Source organism: Hyaena hyaena, unplaced genomic scaffold, assembly GCF_003009895.1.
Source record: "Hyaena hyaena isolate Hyena2069 unplaced genomic scaffold, ASM300989v1 scaffold_189, whole genome shotgun sequence".
NCBI classification, from domain to species: Eukaryota; Metazoa; Chordata; class Mammalia; order Carnivora; family Hyaenidae; genus Hyaena; species Hyaena hyaena.
The window spans coordinates 1573498-1596281 of NW_024080821.1; the positions used below are offsets into that span (position 1 = coordinate 1573498).

At 47.6% G+C, this 22784-nt stretch overlaps 1 protein-coding gene across 2 annotated transcripts in view; it reads left to right on the plus strand.

Moving 5' to 3' along the window:
• The window catches only part of SCPEP1 (serine carboxypeptidase 1), a 37453-nt gene extending 17637 nt beyond the window's left edge, over positions 1-19816 (plus strand). Inside the window, exons 6-13 of one of the 2 annotated variants that reach the window (XM_039241166.1) lie at positions 2422-2494; positions 9379-9416; positions 10270-10398; positions 10998-11091; positions 12060-12173; positions 14397-14534; positions 15455-15618; positions 19238-19816. In XM_039241166.1, the coding sequence (XP_039097097.1) occupies positions 2422-2494; positions 9379-9416; positions 10270-10398; positions 10998-11091; positions 12060-12173; positions 14397-14534; positions 15455-15618; positions 19238-19300 (813 nt within the window). In that variant the 3' untranslated portion in view covers positions 19301-19816. The remainder of the gene's footprint in view (positions 1-2421; positions 2495-9378; positions 9417-10269; positions 10399-10997; positions 11092-12059; positions 12174-14396; positions 14535-15454; positions 15619-19237) is intronic. The other variant, XM_039241167.1, reaches the window with a different exon arrangement.
• The last annotated feature ends 2968 nt before the right edge of the window (positions 19817-22784 follow it).

Sequence of the window (22784 nt, forward strand, 5' to 3'; positions counted from 1 at the left end):
TGAGCAGGGGAGGCGCAGAGAGAGAGCGGGACAGAAGATCTGAAGCAGGTTCTGTGCTGACAGCAGTGAGCCCGTGTGCAGGGCTCGAACTCATAAACCAAGAGATCATGACCTGAGCCAAAGTCGGACACTTAACCGACTGAGCCACCCATGTGCCGCCACTGCCTGATTTTACATGACCTGTGAGCTAAGAAGGGCTTTTACATTTTCAAGTGCTAGTGGTGCGGGAAGGAGTTTAAAAGCAGAGTAGTATTTCATGCCGTGTGAAAATTACATGAAACTCAAAATTTCAGCGTCTACAAATAAAGTTTTATTAGAACTGTTCCTTTGTTTACATATTGCCCGTTGCTGCTCTAGTGATACAGTGGTAGAACTGAGTATTTGCAACATGGGCTGTTTGGTCTACAAACCCTATAATATTTCAAATTCTGACCCTTTATAGAAAAAATTGCCAACCTCTGATATACGTGATGTGCACTTCATTTTTAAAAACTGTTTTATTTATTTAGGAGACATAGTGTGAGTGGATGAGGGGCAGAGGGAGAGGGAGAGAGAAAATCTTAATTAAGCAGGCTCCATGCTCAGCACAGAGCCCCATGCAGGGTTCAGTCTCACAACCCTGGGATCATGAGCTGAGTCAAAATTAAGAGTTGGGCGCTTAACCAGCTGAGCCACCCTAACGCCCCTGTGCACTTCATTTTGCTTCAAATCAGAAAGGACATAATATCTAGATCTAGTCTGATTTTTCCACTGGACTCTTTCACCCTGCCCCTGCGCAGAAAGTTACCTGAGTGGTGTTATCTTCACACTAGATGGATGTCCCCATTCTTCATTCATCTTTCACCTAATGGTTTTAACATCAATTTTTGATTCTCACGTGAGTCAATTATGTCATTAGGAGTTACAAAATGATGGTTTCCCCCTCCTGTCTTTTTGTTCACATCCATTAGCTGGGATTCTTCTATAAACTGGAACTTTCCCCCATCATCTGGGCTATTTAGGTAACCTATGAAATAAACTCCTTGTGGAAAACCCAGATAAATGCATAATTCTGTCTCTATAATTACTAACGTTCAGAGCCAAGATGGTCACTGTGTTCTTATTTTAGATCTCTGAATAGTTTGTGCATATGCACATAATTCAAAATTCAAAATAGGTAAAAGGTATGCTGTAAAAACTCTCACCCTTGCCTCCCCCTCTCCTCTATGGCAGCCTCTGTTGTTAGCCTGCTGTAGCTTTCCAGAGGTATTCCATGCCTGTGTTAGCTAATTCATGTACAGTTAACCCCTGGACAACATGGTGGTCAGGAGCCATCACCTCCTGCTCATTTGAAAATCCCCATGCAATTTTATTTATGTATTTATTTATCACATGCAACTTTTTTTAAACAAAAAAAAAAAGGTGGTTTTTTTGGTCTGAGGCATTGTTACATTAGCTTCAGATGTGCAATATAGTGATTCAGTTTCTCTGTATAAGTAAGTCAGGCGACAGAAAATCCACATATGACTTTGGCTTTCCCAAAACTTAACTGCCAATAGCCTGCTGTTGACCAGAAGCCTGACTGAGAACCTCAACAGTTGATTCCTGTCGTTTGTATGTTACATGTATCCTATACTATATTCTTAGAGTAAAGTAAGCTGGAAAAGAAAACGCTAGTAAGCAAATGATAAGGAAGAGAAAATACATTTACAGTACTGTGTTGTATTTGTTGGGAAAAACCCGCATATGAGTGGACCTGTGCAGTTCAAACCTGTGCTCAAGGGTCCACTGAATGTTCTTTTTTTCTCATTTTTGTGCAAATGACAGTATAGCCCTGAGGCATCCATCCCACCCGCAAGGTTCTCCTGAGGAGGCCCCCCACCCCTGCAGTGACTGCCCTATGGTCAGTGACCGTTGTACCCAAGGTCCCCCCACCCCCACCCCAGCACCTTGTGAGGCATCACAGACCTCGGGGGAAAGGGTGCTAGTGACCCTTCCAAAGAAAATAGGGCTGTACCCCTGCCCATCCTGCCAACACTCTCAACAATTGTAGAGGGGGGCGCCTGGGTGGCCCAGTCGGTTGAGCATCCGACTCTTGATTTTGGTTCAGGTCACGATCTCACAGTTCGTGGGTTTAAGCCTCACATTGGGCTCTGCACTGATAGTGTGGAGCCTGCTTATGCTCTCTCAAAAATAAATAAATGTTTAAAAAAATCTTTAAAAAAAGCAGTAGTAAGACGCTCAAACAGTTCTTCCTCATTTTGCATATGGCAGCAGGAAAGAGTTACTCTTGCTCTCTAGTGGGTTTCTGAGGTCTTCAGAAAGGATGGGCAGAAGTTTTCTATGCTCAGGAAAGGTGGTGCATAAGGTTGGCTCCCTCCTACTGAGGAGAGGATGGAGGTCCCTGGGTTCCCTTGGCAAGGATGTTGGCTCCTCTTTCAGGCCATTCAGCAAGGGACCATCCAGTGCAACTTCGGTGGCGTTGCTTTGGGTGACTCGTGGATCTCCCCTATAAGTAAGTACAGAATTTTCATTTCTTTAATCCCGTTCTCCATTCTTCCCCGGGACTTTGGGCTGGGTTGTCCAGATCCTAGAACAAGGCAACAGAATCTTCTGGGTCGTTAGAGATGTCAACCCAGAAAGGGTTTGCCCCAGGAGTGTCTGAGAAATTTGCGGATGAGAGCTCACTTATGGAGCTCCTACATGGCCCTCTGCCGGCCAGACTGAATTCTCTTCTTTGACTCTTAGAACAAAAGAATCAAATGTTACAGTTGAAGACCTTCTAAACACTCAGAAAGGTGATGGAATTTTCCCTCTGACACATAGCGTGAGTGGCCTGGTCAGGATTCAAACCCGGTTCTGTTGGTCATTTGTCTCCACTGCTAGCATGAGGATTTGGGGTGACACTCCTGTCTGTTGCTCATGTTGGTGATGAGGCAAATTTTCCATCAGGTATGTAGTTTCATCACCTGAGTGTCCTCTTTGGGAATACAGATGAGGGTTGCTTATGTTGCAGACATCTGGGGTGTGGCTTCCGACACCTGAAATAGTCACCTTGGTGGGGTTCCCTCTAACACAGGATTTGTAAATCTCAGGGCTATTAACATTTCAAGCCACGTAATTCTTTGTTGTGGGGGCTGTCCTGTGCATTCTCGGATGTTAGTGTCTCTACCTGCTAGATGCCGGTCCGCCCACCCTGGTGTGACACACAAAAACACCCAAGATGTCCCTGGTTGAGAAGGTAACTTTTCACAGGCAAGACCAAGCCACAAAGTTAGAAATTAGAAGAGAAGCTACCCTCTGGAGGAGGGAAGAGAATAAGCTGGAAAGGGATACCAAGGAACTTCCCAGGCTGCCTGTGTTCTATGTCTTCATTGGGGTGGTTATTACATGGGTATATGCATTTCTCAAAATTTCTGGGTTTTGTTTGTTTTAAGTAGGCTCCAGGCTCAGCATGGAATCTAGTGTGGGGCTTGAACCCACGACCCTGAGCTCAAGAACTGAGCTGAGATCAAGTGTCTGACGCTTAACCAAACGTTGAGTCACCCCGGTGCCCTGCATTTATCAAAACTTCTAAATTTACATTGATGATCTGATGTTTGATTATGCTTCAGTTTTTAAAGATAGTAATTTATAGGGGCGCCTGGGTGGCTCAGTCGGTTAAGTGTCTGACTTTGGCTCAGGTTATGATTTCATGGTTCATGGATTCAAGCCCCATATCAGGCTCTCTGCTGATAGCTCAGAGCCTGGAGCCTGCTTCGGATTCTGTGTCTCTGTCTTTCTCTGCTCCGGCCCTGCTCATGCTCTGACTCTCTCTGTCTCTCCAAATAAAGAAATAAACATCAAAAAAATATTAATTTATAAAAAGTAGTATTTTTTCCGTAAAAGGTAGAGATGTGGTTTGTTACAGAGCTGTGTCCCTAATGGATTCGAGATATTCTGATGTTACTTGGAATGGTATTTCTTGCCCTTATTCTTGGCAGTATCTGGACCGAACTGGAGGTCTTGAGTTAGCATCAGGAAACGGGCCACCATGTATTTTCCTTCCCGGGTGGACCTCCTAGGACATCAGGAAACTGCAGAAGCCTTGATCAGAGGTGTGAGGTTCACTGTCTCACTTAGAATCACATGCTGCTTTCTGAGGTCTTATCAGTTTCCTAAGAGCACTCAACACTTTGTCTGTGTTAACTTCCTTTAACACTTAGGACAGCTCCATGGATGGTTGCTGTTATTATCACAGTTTTGGAGATGATGAAACAGAGACTCAGAGAGGTGAAACAATTTTTGTAAAGTCACACAGCTGAAGTCAGTATTCATCTCTAGGCGGCAGACCCCAGAATCTATACCCTCGCCCATTCACACAAGACCAGGAAGCTTCGTCTCATGGCTTCGCAAGTGCTGTTCATCCTATCCCAGATCTACCTGTTTTCACCTTGCTGTGACCAGCTTCCTCTTAGAAATTTTCTTGCCAGGGATGCCTGGGTAGCTCAGCCGGTTAAGTTCTGACTTTGGCTCAGGTCATGATCTCACAGTTTGTGAGTTTGAGCCCTGTGTCAGGCTCTCTGCACTCAGCACAGAGCCTGCTTTGTATCCCTCTGTACCCCCCGCCCCCCACCCATAAACAAATAAAAAGGAAGGAAGGAAGGAAGGAAGGAAGGAAGGAAGGAAGGAAGGAAGAAAGAAAGAAAGAAAGAAAGAAAGAAAGAAAGAAAGAAAGAAAGAAAGAAATTCCCTCCAAGATCAATATCCCTCCTTTCAGACTTTCAGATCCACTTAAGTTCCACCCCTCCATCCCAGAAATACTCTTTTTTTTTTTTATTGTTTATTTATTTATTTTGAGAGAGAGAGAGTGCAAGCAGGGGAGGAACAGAGAGAGAAGGAGAGGGCATTCCAAGCAGGCTCTGCACTGTCAGCAAAGACCTGGACACGGGGCCTCCATCTCATGCACCGTGAGATCAGGCCCTGAGCCGAAATTTAGAGTCAGATGTTTAACTGACCACGCCACCCAGGGGCCCCCGAAGTTATTCCCTTTTTGAGAGAAAAATACTGTTAATTTGCATGCACAGTTATTAATTATTTGCTAGGTAGTAGGTGTGCTAAGTGCTAGGAGAGACACACACGTGTGCCCTGTGTCCCTGTGTCTTTAAGAAGATCTACACAGTTCAAGATGGTAGCCGTAGCCATATGCAACTAAATTTAATGAAAACACAATAAAAGTTTCAGTCTTTCAGTGGTATTATCCACATTTCAAGTGCCCAGTAGTAGCCACACGTGGCTATTGACCTGTTCGGGACCACGTAGGTACAGAATATTTCTATCATCACAGAAAGTTCTGTTGGACATCAGAGGTTGGCAAACTACAGCCTACAAGTGGAGTCTGTCCTGCTACCCATGAGTTTTTTATTGGGACACAGTCACGCCCGTTCATTTGTGTGTTGTCTCTGGCTGCTTGGAGGCTGCCACAGCAGAGCCGAGTAGTTGCATCAGAGACCGGCTGGCCAGCAAAGCAAAACAGTGTTTACTACTGGGGCGCCTGGGTGGCTTAGTCAGTTAAGCGTCCGACTTTCGCTTGGGTCATGATCTTGCGTTCGTGGGTTCGAGCCCCACGTCGGGCTCTGTGCTGACTGCCAGCTCAGAGCCTGGAGCCTGTTTCAGAGTCTGTGATTCCCTCTCTCTCTGACCCCCGTGTCGGGCTCTGTGCTGACTGCCAGCTCAGAGCCTGGAGCCTGTTTCAGAGTCTGTGATTCCCTCTCTCTCTGACCCCCGTGTCGGGCTCTGTGCTGACTGCCAGCTCAGAGCCTGGAGCCTGTTTCAGAGTCTGTGATTCCCTCTCTCTCTGACCCCCGTGTCGGGCTCTGTGCTGACTGCCAGCTCAGAGCCTGGAGCCTGTTTCAGAGTCTGTGATTCCCTCTCTCTCTGATCCTCCCCTGCTCACGCTGTCTCTCTCTCTCTCCTAGAAATAAATAAAAACATTAAAAAAATTAAAAAAAAAAAACAAAAAAAACAGTGTTTACTGTTTGTTCTTGACAGAAAAATTCTGTCCATGCCTGGACTAGATCAAGCGGGGAATGGGACACATTGGAGAATTGCAGACGATTCTGTATGTCAGGAAACACACAGAATGCATGTATGTAATGTATGTATGTTTGTATGTAAAGCACACACTTGCCAGTCAAGCAGGGGAGGTGAATGATAGCTCGGTTCCAGAGGACCTGGTGTGCCTGCCTTTTTTGGGTGTACTCTGAGGAATACCAGTCCAGTGAGGGGCCATACAGAGGGCTCCAGAGTCCAGTCAGTTTTGGAAGCGCTAAATACTGGCTCCACCTCTTCAAGGCTTCGCAGACATGTTAAAGGCTCTGAGAAGTCCTGCAGGAAAAACAAAAAAAAAATTTCTATTTTGCATAGATTCAAAGCTATTGAACTGAAGGATCATTTTTTCTTCTCTAACACCTAGACTAAAATCCTGCAAAACTGAGGTTCCTTCAAACATACTTTGAGGTGCTTACCTTAGGGAACCATTGAAGGTTTTTAAGCAAAGGAGTGACGTATTCAAATGTGCAAGTTGTGGTCCTTGGTCCTTTGCTGGCACACCTCAGTGGTACAAGCCTTACCTATAGGTAGGGGAATTGTGAATCTGCCAAACCAAGCCCAGCTGTTGTCTTTGAGGGAGAAGTTTTTAAAATTTATTTTAATTGATTTATTTAATTAATGTATTTATTTTTCTTTTAAACAGAGAGGTGGCAAATGAGCGAGGGGCAGAAAGAGAGAGGGAGAGAGAGAAAGAAAAATGGGCTCACCCGGGGCTTGTGTTTTTACCCGAAGCAGGGCTGGAGCTCACAGGAGGCAGGGGCTCATGCACATTGTACGTGGGACTCAAACTCACCTGCAGTGAGATCATGACCTGAGCCGAAGTCAGATGCTTAATGACTGAGCCACTCAGGCACTCATTTTATTTTATTTTATTTTATTTTATTTTATTTTATTTATTGTTTAATTTGCATCCAAGTTAGTTACCATATGGTGCAACAATGATTTCAGGAGTAGATTCCTTAATGCCCCTTACTCATTTAGCCCATCCCCCTCCCACAACCCCTCCAGCAAACCTCTGTTTGTTCTCTATATTTAAGAGTCTTTTTATGTTTTCTCCTCCTCCCTACTTTTATATTATTTTTGCTTCCCTTCCCTTATGTTCATCTGTTTTGTATCTTAAGTTCCTCATATGAGTGAAGTCATTTGATACTTGTCTTTCTCTGACTAATTTCACTTCGCATAATACCTTCCAGTTCTATCCATGTGGTTGCAAATGGCAAGATTTCATTCTTTTTGATTGCGAGTAACACTCCATTGTATAATATACAACATCTTCTTCATCCATTCATCCATCGATGGACATTTGGGCTCTTTCCATACTTTAGCTATTGTCAGTAGTGCTGCTGTAAACACTGGGTGGTTGTGCCCCTTCAGAACAGCACACCTGTATCCCTTGGATAAATACCTCGCAGTGCAATTGCTGGTTCATAGAGGGCAGTTCTGTTTTTAACTTTTTGAGGAACCTCCACACTGTTTTCCAGAGTGGCTGCACCAGTTTGCATTCCCACCAGCGGTGCAAAAAAGATCCTTTTTCTCTGCCTCCTCGCCAACATCTGTTGTTGCCTGAGTTGTTAGTGTTAGCCATTCTGATGGGTGTGGTATCTCATTGTGGCTTTAATTTGTAAATTTCCCTGACAGTAAGTGATGTTGAGCATTTTGTTGTGTGTCTGTTAGCCATCTGGATGTCTTCTTTGGAGAAGTGTCTATTCATGTGATTTGCCCATTTCTTCACTGGATTGTTTGTTTTTTGGGTGTTGAGTTTGATAAATTCTTTACAGACTTTGGATACTAACCCTTTATCTGATATGTCATTTGCAAGTATCTTCCCCCATTCAGTCAGTTGCCTTTTAGTTTTGCTGATTGTTTCCTTTGCTGTGCAGAAGCTTTTTATTTTCATGAGGTCCTAATAGTTCACTTTTGCTTTTGTTTCCCTTACCTCTGGAGGAGACATGTTGAGTAAGAAGTTGCTGCGGCCAAGGTCAGAGAGGTTTTTGCCTGCTTTCTCCTCGAGGATTTTAATGGCTTCCTGTCTTACCTTTAGTTCTTTCATTCATTTTGAGTATTTTTGTGGATGGTGTAAGAAAGTGGTCCAGGTTCATTTTTCTGCATGTTGCTGCCCGGTTTTCCCAGCATCATTTGTTGAAGAGACTGACTTTATTCCATTGGATGTTTTCTCCTGCTTTGTCAAAGATTCGTTGGCCATACATTTTTGGGTCCGTTTCTGAGTTCTCTATTCTGTTCCATTGACCTCAGTGTCTGTTTTTGTGCCAGCTTTTTTTTTTTTTTTTTTTTAAATTTTAGAGATTGGGGCGCCTGGGTGGCTTAGTCGGTTAAGCGTCCGACTTTCGCTTAGGTCATGATCTCGCGGTTTGTAGGTTCGAGCCCCGTGTCGGGCTCTGTGCTGACTGCCAGCTCAGAGCCTGGAGCCTGTTTCAATCTGTGACTCCCTCTCTCTCTGACCCTTCCCTGCTCACGCTGTCTCTCTCTCTCTCTCTCTCTCCTAGAAATAAATTAAAAATAAATAAATAAATAAATAAATACATTTTAGAGAGAGAGTGTGTGAGCAAAGGAGAGGGGCAGAGAGAGAGAGAAAGAGAGAACCCTAAGCAGGGCCACACTCAGCACGGCGCCTGACAAGGGGCCAGATCCCATGACACTGGGATCATGACCTGAGCTGAAATCAAAAGCCAGACACTCAACCAACTGAGCCACCCAGGCGCCCCTTGTTTTACTAGTTTGTATCTCTAAAGCTCCTTGCTAGCCTCAGACCCTTAGTAAATTCTCATTATGTTTGTGGAATAGAAGAGAATTGGTTGGCAGTGTAGTCACAGACATTGAATTACAAAATCGTTAGTCGTCTTCCTTAATGAGCTCCTTGGGAGAAGCTAGTGTCCCCAAACTGGAGGAGCAAATACAGAGCAGAAATGTGAGGGTGGAGAAAATATTTTAAGTTGTCAAAATACCTAGAGGTCTAGCAAAGAGGAACCTGCATGCTCACGCGCACACACACAGACACACAGACACACGCACGCACACAGCCTGCCTGAGGGATGCCATCACTGGCTGCCACTCACTTGCTGGACCAGTATCAGGTCACATTACAATGCCATCAGTCCTGAGTCAACAGAAAGGCTTCCACATCATCCCACCTCCCAACTCCTGAGACCTCAGCCCAGCACAGAACCTCGAGACCCAGAGCCAGCAGGTGTCTTGCATCTGTCTCTGCCTTGGGCGGGGAGCTGGTGTGGTTTTGCTTCAGGAGGACAGAGCCACAGCACACTTACTTTGTACATATGTGCTCTCCTTTAGATTCGGTGCTCTCCTGGGGACCCTACCTGTATAGCGTGGTGAGTAGATGTGTCCCTACCCCCGCACCCTCCTTGGTCAGCAGCCCAGGTGACGTCTTCTGGCGCTGTCTCCAGGAAGAACAGGCTAGCTGAGTTTGCCTGTGAGGTTGACACTGCCCCTTGGGGGCAAACGTAAAGAAACATCACCATAGTTACCCATTTTCTCCAGGTGCCAGAATTTTTTTAAAAATCCCCCCAACTTTTAAGTTTTATTATAAAGATTTTATATATAAATATAATTTTATATTTTATATTTATATAAATTTATATTTATTTATATTTATATAAACATTCAAACATAAATGTATTTATATTTTTCATAAATATATATTTATAATTTACAATAACATTTATAATAAATTTATAACAAAAATATTTATTATAAAATTTTTCAAATGTGCAGAAAAGGGGAAAGACCACTGTGAACACCCAAGTGTCCACCATCTAGACTCCATTAACATTTTAATGTATTTCTTTCATCGATTTCATGACTTACAACAATACGCTTTTTTTGTTGTTAATGTTTATTTTTGAGAAAGAGAGAGAAACAGAGAGATAGGGTGCGAGTAGGGGAGGGGCAGAGAGAGAGGGAGATACAGAATCTGAAGCAGGCTCCACATTCTGAGCTGTCAGCACAGAGCCCGACGCGGGGCTCGAACTCACGGCCCATGAGATCGTGACCTGAGCCGAAGTTGGATGCTTAATCGACTGAGCCACTCAGGTGCCCCAACAATACACTTTCATATGTAGTCCCCTTTCTCCCTCACACTTTGTCGGCATCCCAAGCTGTAAGTGATGCCAGGTCTGTGTCTCTGAGCAACGTGGGCCTTTTCATTCTTGGTTTATGTTCCAGTCTCTTCTCGATGACCAAGGTCTGGTAGAGGTGTCACAGATTGCAGAGCAAGTCCTGGATGCTGTGAATAAGGAGCACTACGTAGAGGCCACCCAGCTGTGGGGGAAAGCGGAAATGGTCATCGAACAGGTAACAGGACATACCCGGGGGCAGCCCACTTGCCTTGTTCCCACGGAGGAAGGGCCCCTGGTTGGTATCATCGGGATTCGGGTCTATTCCAAGACTCCCTATGAATCTGAAAATGATCACCTGCTAAAAGGTAAAGCTGACGAGTCTGAGCAGTGACGAGGTTAGAAACCCACCCAGGACTGCAAGAGCTGCTTGTTCTTGGCTGAGCATATGGACTCTGTAAGAAGCCACGTGTCTTGCAGACATGAATGTTTGGATCCTTGCTAAGCAACGTGCCGACCGCAGTGTGCCAGAAGGGAAGGACGCAGGGCCGAGGACTTCAGTGTACAGGGCACCCCCGCAGCCCTGTTCTCCCTGCAAACCAGCACACAGGCCCTTGTTTTCTCCAGCAGCTGAGCTCCACTCAGATGAGCCGCTCACTGCCCCCCGGAGACTGGGCTGACAGCTGGTCTCAGGCCTCGGAGCTGCTGTTCCGGTCCAAACACATTTACAAAGTTAAAGCTGCCCTTGGATAAGATGGAGAGCCAATTGTCTTTCTGTTTTGCAGCTTTGACCATGCACAAATAAAACAAAGAGCCGCATATCATTCTCTATTTCAGAATACGGATGGAGTGAACTTCTACAACATTTTAACTAAGAGCACTCCCATGGCTACAATGGAGTCGAGCCTGGAGTTCACCCAGAGCCACGTAGGTAAGTGGACCTGGAAGTGGCTAGACCCCGTCTGTCTCCTACAAGAGGAAATCAGGGGGTTTTAGTTTTATTGACATCATTTACATACCATCAATTGCAACTGTGTTAAGTGTATGATTCAGTGGTTTTAGTGCGTTCTGCACTGTTCTGCACTGTTCGGCTGTACTGTCATGATCACCATCCAGTTCTTTTTTTTTTTTTTTTAAATGTTTTATTTATTTCTAGGAGAGAGAGAGAGCGTGAGCAGGGGAGGGTCAGAGAGAGAGGGAGTCGTAGACTGAAACAGGCTCCAGGCTCTGAGCTGGCAGTCAGCACAGAGCCCGACGCGGGGCTCGAACCCACGAACCGCGAGTACATGACCTAAGCGAAAGTCGGACGCTTAACCGACTAAGCCACCCAGGCGCCCCCACCATCCAGTTCTAACGCCATCCACTAATCTAGGTCTCCAAGGCAGCCCTTTCCGGTGTACTTCATGTAAATGGAAGCGTGCAGTGGGTGGTCTCTTGCACTTGGCTTCTTTCGCTTAGCATGGTATCTCTGAAGTTTGGAACTCAACGTCTGCCCATCGGATTACCATGTCAGTCCTGCTGAAGGCTGGATTGAGTTGTCTTTCCAGCTGACCCAGCTTCACTGTGGACAGGCATGCCTGGAGTCTCCCACACCGGGAGAGGCCTAGAAAGGCTGCAGGAGCCCCTCAATTCCACTTCTCAGCCGATTTCCATTGGTCTTGCTGGAGAAACCCATTGGCCCCCAAAGTACATAAAATGCCGCAATCAAAACTAATAAAGCATCTCCACTGTCCGTGTGTTTCAGGCTCTCTTCCTCCATCTGGGGTGAATGAAGGTGACACTTTTCATTTTCCAGCTGAAAGCCTCCCTCTTAGACACAGTGTCCCAGCAGCTTGGGAAAGGCGTGCTCTTGGTCTTACTTCTGGTCCTTTGAACTCACCATGTACCAGTTTGTTTCAGTTCGCCTCTACCAACGCCACGTGAGACACCTGCAACAGGATGCCCTGAGTCAGCTCATGAATGGTCCCATCAGGAAGAAGCTCAAAATTATTCCTGATGATTGCTCCTGGGGAGGTGTGTGACCTAATTAAGTGCCCTTTGTCCCTTTGTAGGGTTGGGGGACAGGAGAGGTGCATGCAGACGTGTTGATTTGAAGAATGGGTGTGGTTGCTGGGGGTGACATGTTGTAGGCCGAATGGCATTACTGTCCCATCTTACAGATGAGCAAACAGAGAGATAAATAATGCGCTAATTGATTGAGAATAAGAGGCTGGTAGGGAAGTGGGGGGAGGGGGAGGAAGGAAATGAATGATGGGTTAGGTGTTGAAAATTGACCAAGCCAGATTGTGGGCACCTGAGAATCTTCCCTCTCTTCTTACTTTTGTATCAGTTTGAAGTTTCCCATAATGAACAAAACTGAGATTTAAAAAAAAAAAAAAAGCCACACCCAAAGCCTCCGTTGCCTGTGGGTGTGACTTCCAGACCAAGGTTCTTTGGGGCAGGTTTTGACCCCTTCCCTGGCCGCCCTCCCTGGGTCCTGATGCTGGATGTGTTCTGGGGTCTACTGCCTTCTCTTCTGGGGGCCATTTCTGGGGAAAATATTTGGGGTCCTCAGACGAAAACCAGGTAGAAATCTTGGATACGTTCCTGCTTAGTCCTATAGGGAGGCTGTGAGCAAGCGGGACTCCCAGATTCCTGGAGGGGAAATACTCAAGCTGAGGAGGGCTTCCTTTGTCTGAGGTACCCCAGGGCTCTGTATTTCTAGCAGCCCCTTGACAGCTAAGACTCGACCCTGGCCCTTGCTTCCTCGGGGACACAGGCCACCCTCCCAACCTACAGTTAGAGAATTCATCATAGCCCTGGTGTCTTCATTTCTGCCTCACCCCTTCGAGTTTTCTAGAAATGAGGGGCAAGTAAATTACTAGATTTTTAACATTTATTCATTTTTGAGAGACTGCACGAACAGGGTAAGGACAGAGAGAGAGGGGGAGACACAGAATCCAAAGCAGGCTCCAAGCCCTGAGCTGTCAGCACAGAGCCCAAGGCAGGGCTTGAACTCACAACCTGAGCCAAAGTCGGATGCTTAACCAATCAAGCCACCCAGGCACCAAGGGGGCAAGTTAATTGGATCAAATAATAAGACTGTGGTGTCAGAGCTTTAGGGAAGTACAGGCCTGGGGACCTGTCGAGGCACTGAGAATGGAGGTGTGAGCTGTCCCAGGACATCAGCGAAAGGCCAAGCCTGCAAGAGCACCTTTCCAGCTCAGCCCCTTCAGTCTGTCCTTGTGATGACAGCATTTTCCAGCCCCAACTTCTCTAGTTACAGGGACCCTCGCTCCCTGACGTGCGGCTGGACGGGCAAGGGGTCGACATTTTTGCCACCATTGAATGATAGAGAAAACTCCTTTTTTGGCTTCAGCTCTATCTGTGTGTGGTCTGGAAAGGACAGACTTGCAGGTGGTCCCCGCACCCGGGGTCTTGAGCTCTGTTTGCAGTTAAGCCTGCATACTTCGGAGTCAGCCAGGCCTGTGTTCCTGGCGCAGCCTGCCACGGACTAGCTGTGTCCCCCTGGGCATGTCTCTGAGCCTGTCTGAGCCTTGTTTCCATTAACCCCTGCACTAGGTTAAGACTCCTCACCTCCCAGGGTTGATGAAGAGGAAATAGCATGTGGTTTGTAAAGTGCTTGCCGAAAGCAGCGACTAGCACATAAAAATCAATAACGGCTGTCGTGGTTACTGCTGTGTTCGATGTAATGGTGATGACGGTCAGGAATCTGGCAGCACCGTGGTACCAACCACCTTCTCTCTTGCCTGAGGCTGATCATCCCTGTAATCTTACTGTGAGCTCGCTCAGAATTGGTTTAGGTCTGATTTGGCCCCACTTGTTCAGAACTTAGAACTTGGCCCCGGTGCTACTTAGCAAAGAGGAAAACTATCACTTGCCCCAAAGCAGAGTTTGTTCCCTGAGAGGAGAGCATTTTCTGAAGCTCCCTGTTCGCTCGGGCGCTTGCCCTCTCTGGCTTTCAGTTCCTCCCGATAAACGATGTGCGCTGTACGCTCGTGCACTTGAGTGAACAGAACACATTTGCCGATAGGCTTCATTTTAGGTGACTGGCTCCCGGCCGGGGTTTCGGGGCCGGCTGCTTCCTCCTGGTGAAGCACATGTGTCTGCAGCCTCTCTGAGGTGGAGCGCAGTGGCCCCTCGTGGGCGCCGGAGCCCAGGGTGCGCTGGACTGAGCAGTGCCTCCTGTTCAGGCAGGATGCGAGCTGTTCGCTCTTTCTGTTTCCCCACGTGCAGGCCAGTCTGCCAGCGTCTTCCAGAACATGGAGGGGGACTTCATGAAGCCGGTCATCAGCGTCGTGGATGAGTTGCTGGAAGCCGGGGTCAATGTCACTGTGTATAACGGACAGCTCGACCTCATCGTGGACACCATGGGTAGGAGCACACAACGCGGGCCCGCGGAGGCAGTCAGGTCCATGGGTGGAGCTGGAAGGGAGCCGGCCTTGGACGTGTCAGTCTTGGGGCTGGTGACGCAGAAATGCCAGGAGGAAGGCCGTTTCCTGTTATGTCCACCTGCCCTGCCCTTGACTTCTTTAAAGAGGACAGAGCTGTGGCCCCTTAGAGAAGCCTGGGTCTGGCAGATATTGAGGCCCTTACATATGATGAAAGGAAAGGAAACATTTTCTGGCCATGGGATAAACGCGTGTGGAACCGAGGGAAAGCCCCGACTTCGTGCCCTGTCACAGTCGGTGTAAGCCCTACAAGCTGAAGTGAAACTAAACCCTGCTGACTGCAAACCCAGGGAAATGGGTCCTTTGTGGCTCTGGTTGCAGTCAGGCCGGCTGAAGACCTAGAGGCGGGTTCTCAGAACCGGCAGGCAAATCAGGGCATGCGGTTGGACAAGTGTGATGCCTTCTCAAGGTCAGCAGCCTTGCGTATTTCTGCCGCTTGTAAACCAAGGGCACTAAGGACATTTTGAGAAGGTTCTGCATTCTTCCGTGACCTGCCCGGGAGGTTAGCCTCTCCTGACCCTGAGACTTCTCAGTCCTCCGGAGACTCTCGCCACCTCCCCCAGTTTCCTTCCATCAGAGCAGACAGAGAGAGAGAGCCAGAGGCGAACGCAGCCTCGGAGCCTCTAAGTGCCTCCTAGGCGTCATGGGGATCACTGGGAGTTTGCTAGAAATGCAGTCTCTGGCCTCGCCCAGACCTACTGACTCAGAATCTGCGCTGTAACGAGACTCAGGATGAGCCTTCTGCACATTACGGTTTGGGAAAAGTGAAAATACGGGCCCTGGATAGTTGTTTCTGCCCCACCCAGCTGTTAATGCCAGACCCTTCTCTGTCCCTCCCGCCAGGTCAGGAGGCCTGGATGCGGAAACTGAAGTGGGCTGAACTGCCCAAATTCAATAAGCTGAAATGGAAGGCCCTGTACAGTGACCCTAAATCTTCTGAAACGTCTGCATTTGTCAAGTCCTACAAGAACCTGTCTTTCTACTGGATTCTCAGAGCCGGGCACATGGTGAGAGAGCGTCCGGCAGCCTTTGTTGTGGACTCTTGGCTGTTCTGAGGACAGAGCCGTGGGCCATTAATTATGCATGGGCACGCTGCCCGTTTTGGCTTTAGAAGTGCTTTGGGCTTGGGAGTGTTTTGAAGTCTTTAATGAATTTCTGCTATTAGTGCTTCATTCCTTTGAGTCTAGAAATTCTCATTTATTTATTATTATTTTTCAGGTTAAAAAAAATTTTTAAGTAACTTTTACATCCAGTGTGGGGCTCGTACTCCCAACCCTGAGGTCAAGAGTCGTATGCTCTACCAACTGAGCCGGACGGACGACCCTAGAAATTCTCCTTTAAAAAAGTAAATCCTTCTGAGAGCATTAAGCTGGGCTTGCTGTCCTCTACTCCTTAGTTTAAACGAATTTAGTGTTACTTTCCTCTTAATTTGTGCTGGGGGAAGAAGGGAGAAGTTGTACTCCCCTGACATTTTCAGGGAACAAACCCCAAAGTTGAGTGCTCTGGAAAGTGGAGTCCCCAGGTATGGTACAAGGCAGGAGGGAGTGTTTTCGAGCAACAGTAGCTCCAGAATTTTAGTTTGGAAGAGGGTTTCTGTCCAAAGATGAGGCCGCCTCACTCCTGCACCTCTAAGCAAACACACTCTTTCCCCTCAGGTTGTATGTTGACTGAGTGGCTTTCTGTGCATCAAGGGACATTATGGAGGGATAAATCCTCTGTGTACACACGCGTGTTCAGGCACGTGTGCAGGCAGACACCTGCGTGGGCTCCAGAGGAGCTGGTGCCCTGTGGGTTATGCTTTGGTCTGGCCACTTAAATACAGGGTTTTTCTTCTTCCCAGGATGGTGGCTTCCTGGAGAAGATTCGGTGGGAGGGCTGGTAAGGTGGCCTCTGGCCTGTCCTCCGCGCTTGGCGCACCTGTGCTTAGGACAGACTCCATAGAGAAGGGGCTCAGGGCCAGTTGTCTGCTTAGAAAGTGGGCTTGGCGGGGCACGTGAGTGGCTCAGTCGGTTAGGCATCTTGACTCATGGTTTCGGTTCAGATCATGATCTCGCGGTTTGTGAGCCTTGCGTCCGGCTCTGCACGGACAGCTTGGAGCCTGCTTGGGATTCTCTCTCTCTGTCCCTCTCTGTCCCTCCCCCACCCTCTCTATCTCTCTCAAAATAAAAAAACTTAAAAAAAAAAAAAGTGGGTCTTCGAAACCAGTCTTTAAGCTCGGTCTGTACATCGAGCACATAGTTCGCACGTTAACCACACACAGCATGCTTACTTAGATGGCCCAGGAGGTGATGAGAGAGATCTTGGCAGGGACCTAAGTGCCCCATCCACAAACCACTCCTCAGAGGTATCAGCTCGGCAGAGAGGAGGCGTAGGAGCAGGGAGAGCAGTGTGCGCAGGTCCAGAGGAGCCTTCTGACTGTCGAGGCCTCAGGAGGGGTGCTGGGGAGAGACGAGGCGGGGGATACCGAGTTAGGGAGCTCACATCTATCCTGGGAACCTGTTGAGGGTCCTAAAGCAAAGGAGTGAAATTACCAGATTTGGCTAAGAAATAACATTCTAGCAGCAAAGGGCCTGGGTGGGACAAGACTGGGGCGAATAGCTGAGCTGATCTGATGCTTTTATAGGGGCTCCTGGGTGGCTCAGTTGGTTAAGCATCTGACTTAGGCTCACATCATGATCTCGCAGTCTGTGAGTTCTAGCCCCGCGTTGGACTTTGTGCTGACAGCTCTGAGCCTGGAGCTGCTTTGGAATCTGTCTTCCCCTCTCTCTGCCCCTCCCCCACTCATGCTCTGTCTCTGTCTCTGTCTCTCTCTCTCTCAAAAATATATAAACACGAAGATGCTTTCATAGTGATCCAGAAGGGAGAGAAATGGAGGAATTTTGTACAATGTCAGAAGGGAGAGTGACTATAAAACAGCCTAGTGGGACACCCATAACACAACTGAATATATGTGCTGTGCTTATATGACCTGGAGTCAAATTTTTGTCTTGGGAGAGAGAGATATGGGAGTGAAATATGAAAAAGGCCTGGGACCGGGCCCTGGACACACCGGGTATAAGAGGAAGGAGGCGAAAGAAGGATCTACAGATGAGACTTGCAAAGGGGCAGCCGGGAAAGGAGGAGGGAGGCCAGGGACCTGGGCATCTGCCGAAGAGAGGGGCCAGGAGTGTGGCAAGCCGCCACAAACTCAGATAAAAGAGTGACGTGTCGGCACTGGTTTGGGCACACTGGTATCCACAGTGATCATGGCAGGCGCGTTCAGTGCAGTGGAAGGGATGGAGCAGATGAATGAGCAGTTTTCCTTCAGAAACCGGAAGTAGAGCCCTGCCCTTTGAAGAAACTTGACCTGAAGGGGCCATGAACAAGGCAGCAGGACATGGGTTAGGATGGCATTTTTATTAGGGCTTTGAGTATTCTCAGTACTGTCAATATCAATGGGAAGAAGCTGGTAGGAGGTCTTAGGACCCAGAGCCATGACTCTAGACGGGTCCCCGCATAGGCAGCTGGGAGGGGAAGGGGAAGGGGACTGGCTGCATGCTCTCACTAGCGTTTTGGCGTTCAGGCCCGTTTCCTCTGGTTTGTCACTGAGAGAACAAGAGATCAGTTGGGGCGGCCCTAAAATAGCTCTTGGAAACTGTTATTAAATTCTCCCCAACCACTTCCCCTTTAGTTGATGAAATGTCATTCTGCTATACCCCACTGTGCCTGTTCCTCCTGGGGACCTTACAGGGCGAGAGGGTTGGGGACAGCAGTGTGCCACAGAGAATCAGGGAGCCATGGATGTCAGAACTAAGTGCCATCAACTCGACCCTGATCTTGGCAGAGAAACTGAGGCCTCCGCCCCTCCCCTTTTTTGATGGCATGCGGGTAGGGGGTTTATAAAGGAATTTTTCGAAATATCTAAGGGAAAGACAAAAGAAAGTTGAATGTAACGATACAAACATGGGGTGTCACCCAAAAACAAAGTGTTTGTTTGTTTCCTATCTGTTGATAGATTTGCTATTAGCTTCCCTCGGCTATACCGTACTCCATTCCCATCTGAGATCCTCCTACACAGATAGTCCTTGAAAATGCATAGCATCTTCCCTCTTCCTTGAACAGGCTGGGTCCTGGTAACATAAGCATGGGGCTTATAAAGAAATCAACCGGGGCTCCTGGGTGGCTCAGTCGGTCAAGCATCTGACTTTGACTCAGGTCATGATCTCACAGTTTGTGAGTTTGAGCCCTGCATCGGGCTCTCTACTGTCAGCGCAGAGTCCACTTCGGATCCTCTGCCTCTCTCTCTCTGCCCCTTCCCTGTTCTTTCTCTCTCTCTCAGAAATAAGTAAAAACATTAATAAAAGAGAAAAAATCTGAAATCAACCAATCAGCCCCAAATAGAATGTAAGGTTCTTTCCTAAATGCTGACTTGTTTAGATCCTCACAACCTGACAAGCTTTTGTCCCATGCAGGGGTCACTTTGCAGACGAGACCCTCCCTTTAGGGACACACTCAGGTGCTGCTGTCTTCTCGGGCTGCTGTCCCAGAGCTGCACTTTGCCCGGGAACAGGGTCTCTGGATGTCACCCGTGACCCCAGAAGCAGGGACAGAACCAGGAGGGCTAACTCGGATACTGTTTGGCTCTAGGTTCCTTCTGACCAAGGGGACATGGCTCTGAAGATGATGAGGATGGTGACTCAGCAGGAGTAGGCTGGACCGGAGGTGAGTTGCTTGGCCGTGGGGCGCAGGGGCCGAAGCCAGCACGCTGCAGCTGTGAGAGGTGCTGCTCTCCCCCTTGAAGCCGTTCACCTGTGTGCCTGAAGCTTCCTGCTGCTTCTCCAGAGAACAGAATCACCACCTCTGTGGCCACCTGGAAATCAGTTCTGCTTCTGAACAAGCCTGAGTTGTTTTCTTTTTTAACAGATTTGTTGTCATCAAAATGGAGGGTTGAAATAAGGTAACATGTTTGTATTACAAAAGTAAGTTATGTGATTTATGAGGAAAAAAGAAAAAGACACGTAAACAACAGAATAAATACTGTTTTACTCCCTTCCGTGGGATAAACTCTATTGTCCATTTAGTATCTATCTTTGGAAGTCTTTTTTTGCTACATATGCATATATATTTTTTACAAAAATGGAATCATTACCCTATGTTGTTTTACTCCCTTATTCACGTATTCGTTTCTCCCAACCTCTTCACGTCAATAAATGTTCTTCTGTAACATTTCTTTTTAACGTTTATTTATTTTTGAAGGAGAGAGAGCGTGAGCAGGAGACGGGCAGAGAGAGAGGGAGACACAGAATCCTAAGTAGGCTCCAGGCTCTGAGCTGTCAGCAAAGAGCCTGATGTTGGGCTTGAACTCACGAGCCCTGAGATCATGACCTGAGCTGAAGTCAAATGCTCAACTGACTAAGCCACCCAGGCGCCCCTTTCTATAACATTTTTAATAGCTGCTGAGCATTCCATTTTGTGGATGTACCATCATTTATGTACCAAATGCACAGCTGTTTCACGTAAGCAATGTCTAGTTTGTTCTGCTATAAACAGTGCTCTGGTGATTCAGCCTGACAGTTATATTTTTATATACATTCTTCTTATTTTCTTACAGTAAATTCCCAAAATCATAACTGTGATGTCAAAGAATCAGAACTTTTCTTTGAAATTAAAATGAGGGGCACCTGGGGGGCTCAGTTGATTGAACATCCAACTCTTAATTTCGGCTCAGGTCATGATCTCACGGTTTGTGAGTTCGAGCCCCATGTTGGACTCTGGGCTAACAGCGCGGAACCTGCTTGGGATTCTGTCTCTGCCTCTCCCTCGTGCACGTGCTCACTTTCTCCCTCTCTCTCTCAAAATAAATAAAACTTATAAACTTTTTCTAAAGTTTGAGAGAGAGAGAGAGTGAGAGTGAGAGTGGGGGAGGAGCAGAGAGAAGGAGAGAGAGAATCCCTCCTCACTGCAGCACAGAGCCTGACGTGGGGCTCTGTCTCACCAACCGTGAGATCATGACCTGAGCCAGAATCAAGAGTCAGGCGCTTAATCAACTGAGCCACCCAGGCGCCCCGAGGTCTTTAATTTTAAAATCTGGACTTTTAAGTTTTAGTTTGTGGCTCATAATCTGCAGAAGGGATGTATGATAGCCTCTATGATGACCCTGAAAGGGACACTGTGCTGTGGTTGCAGGGCTGAGATACTGAAATCCAAACCCAAAGTCTTCCTGCGGCACGTGAGGAGAGAGTTACGAGCGGCTTGTGCCTGAACGACCAGCCCTTCAGACCTGAGACTAAAGCAGGGACACCCCAACTTACCCATGGTTCGCTGTTGGAGGGCAAGCACCCCTGCGTGCCGTAGACAAGACAGACGTGTCTGTCTGTCATGCTTAATCCCCCTGGACTCCACCAGTGTATATTCTCCTGCGGCTTCTGCTGCACATCCTTTGCTGGGAAAAGATTTAGCTGTGAGTATAACTAGTCACCAAGTCTTGTGAGTCCTGGCATTGAATTACAACACAAACTAAATGCCCAGCCTCACAGGGAACCTCTCTTTCATCAGTAGTTAAGGTACCAGGGGGCGCCGGGCTGGCTCAATCAGTAGAGTGTGTGACTCTTGATCTCAAGGTCGTGAGTTCAAGCCCCACATTGGGCGTGGAGACTGCTTTTTAAAAAAATCAAATAGAAGTTAATGTATTAGTTGGGAAGGAATGTGAGTTTGAACATTAGGATGGGTCACATAGATTCCAGTGAAGGTAGGGACAGCGAACCTTTTTTGCTACTAGAAACAGCCCTTCCATCCCTGCCTAAGGAAGGGCACCAGGATCTTGTCCTATGATCCTGTAAGCAACCCCAAGATGCCCAAAGCTCTCTTTTGCTACATTATATTCTCTTTCAACCCACACCCATGCCTTCGTGGGAATTCCCTATGATCAGCTCACTGGGGAAGAAGTCTCAGGCTTGGTTTACAGATAACTCTCTGTGGGGGGCACACATCCCCTGAGAGTGGACAGCTATAGCACTAAAGCCTTCTCTGAGACAGCCCTGAATTGTGGTCAGGGGAAGTCCTCTCAGTGGACAGAACTGGGCACACTGTACCTGTTTGTTTACTTTGCCTGGAAAGAGAGATGGTCAGAAGAAAGGGTCTGCACCAAATCATCATTTAGTGGGTTAGTTGGGCTTGGAAGGAACACAACTGAAAAATCAGAAGGTCTGAGGACAGACCTCTGAGTGGCAGACTAGGAAGATAGCCTGTGTTCATGTGAATGCTCACCAACACGGCGAGGAAGATTCTAATGATCAGCTGGTTAGGACGACCCATTCTATAGACATCAGATAGCTTCCTTCCCCAGCAACTCCTGTGAACTCAATACCAACGGAAGTGGCCATTATGATAGCAATGGCGATTATGCATTTGTTATTGGACATGGACTTGTGCTCACCGAGACTGATCTGGCTGCAGCTACTGCTGAGTGCCTAATCTGCCAGCAGAAGAAACCGCACTGAGTCCCTGATGCGGCACCATTGCCTGAAGGCATCCGCTGGCTATCTGGTGTTCCGTTGATTACATTGGACCACTTTCCTTATGAAAGAGGCAGCGAGTTGTTCTTATTGGAATTGACACTTGCTCTGGACATGGATTTGCCTTCCCTGCCTGCAGTGCTTCTGCCAGAACGACCATCTGTGGCCATCATGTGTCGTCCGCCATCATGGTATTCACAGCAAACGAAATGCAGAAGTGAGTTCATGCTCTTGGAATTCACTGGTCTTCACCATGTTCCCCATCATCTTAAAGGAGCTGCCTTCACACAGAGTTGAATGGCTTTTTGAAGACTCAGGTACAGTACCAGGTAGGTGGTGACACCTTGCGGGGCTGGGGCACCATCCTTCAGCTCTGAAGGTGTGGTGTGTGCTCTGAATCAGAGACCCGCTTCTCCCATGAGAATCTCCTGGATTCAGGAGTCTGGGAATCGGGATACAAATGGAAGTAACTCCTGTCACTATCAGCCCTGTCGGTCCAGTCGCCAAATTTTTGCTTCCCATCCCTGCAACATTAGCCTCTGCTGGTCTAGAAGTCTTTGTTACAATGGCAGACATGCTTTCATCAGGAGACACGGCGAAGATTGCATTGAACTGGAGCTTGAAGCTGCCATCTGGTGTCTTTGGGCACTGAATAAACAGGCAACGTCCGGGCTGGCGTG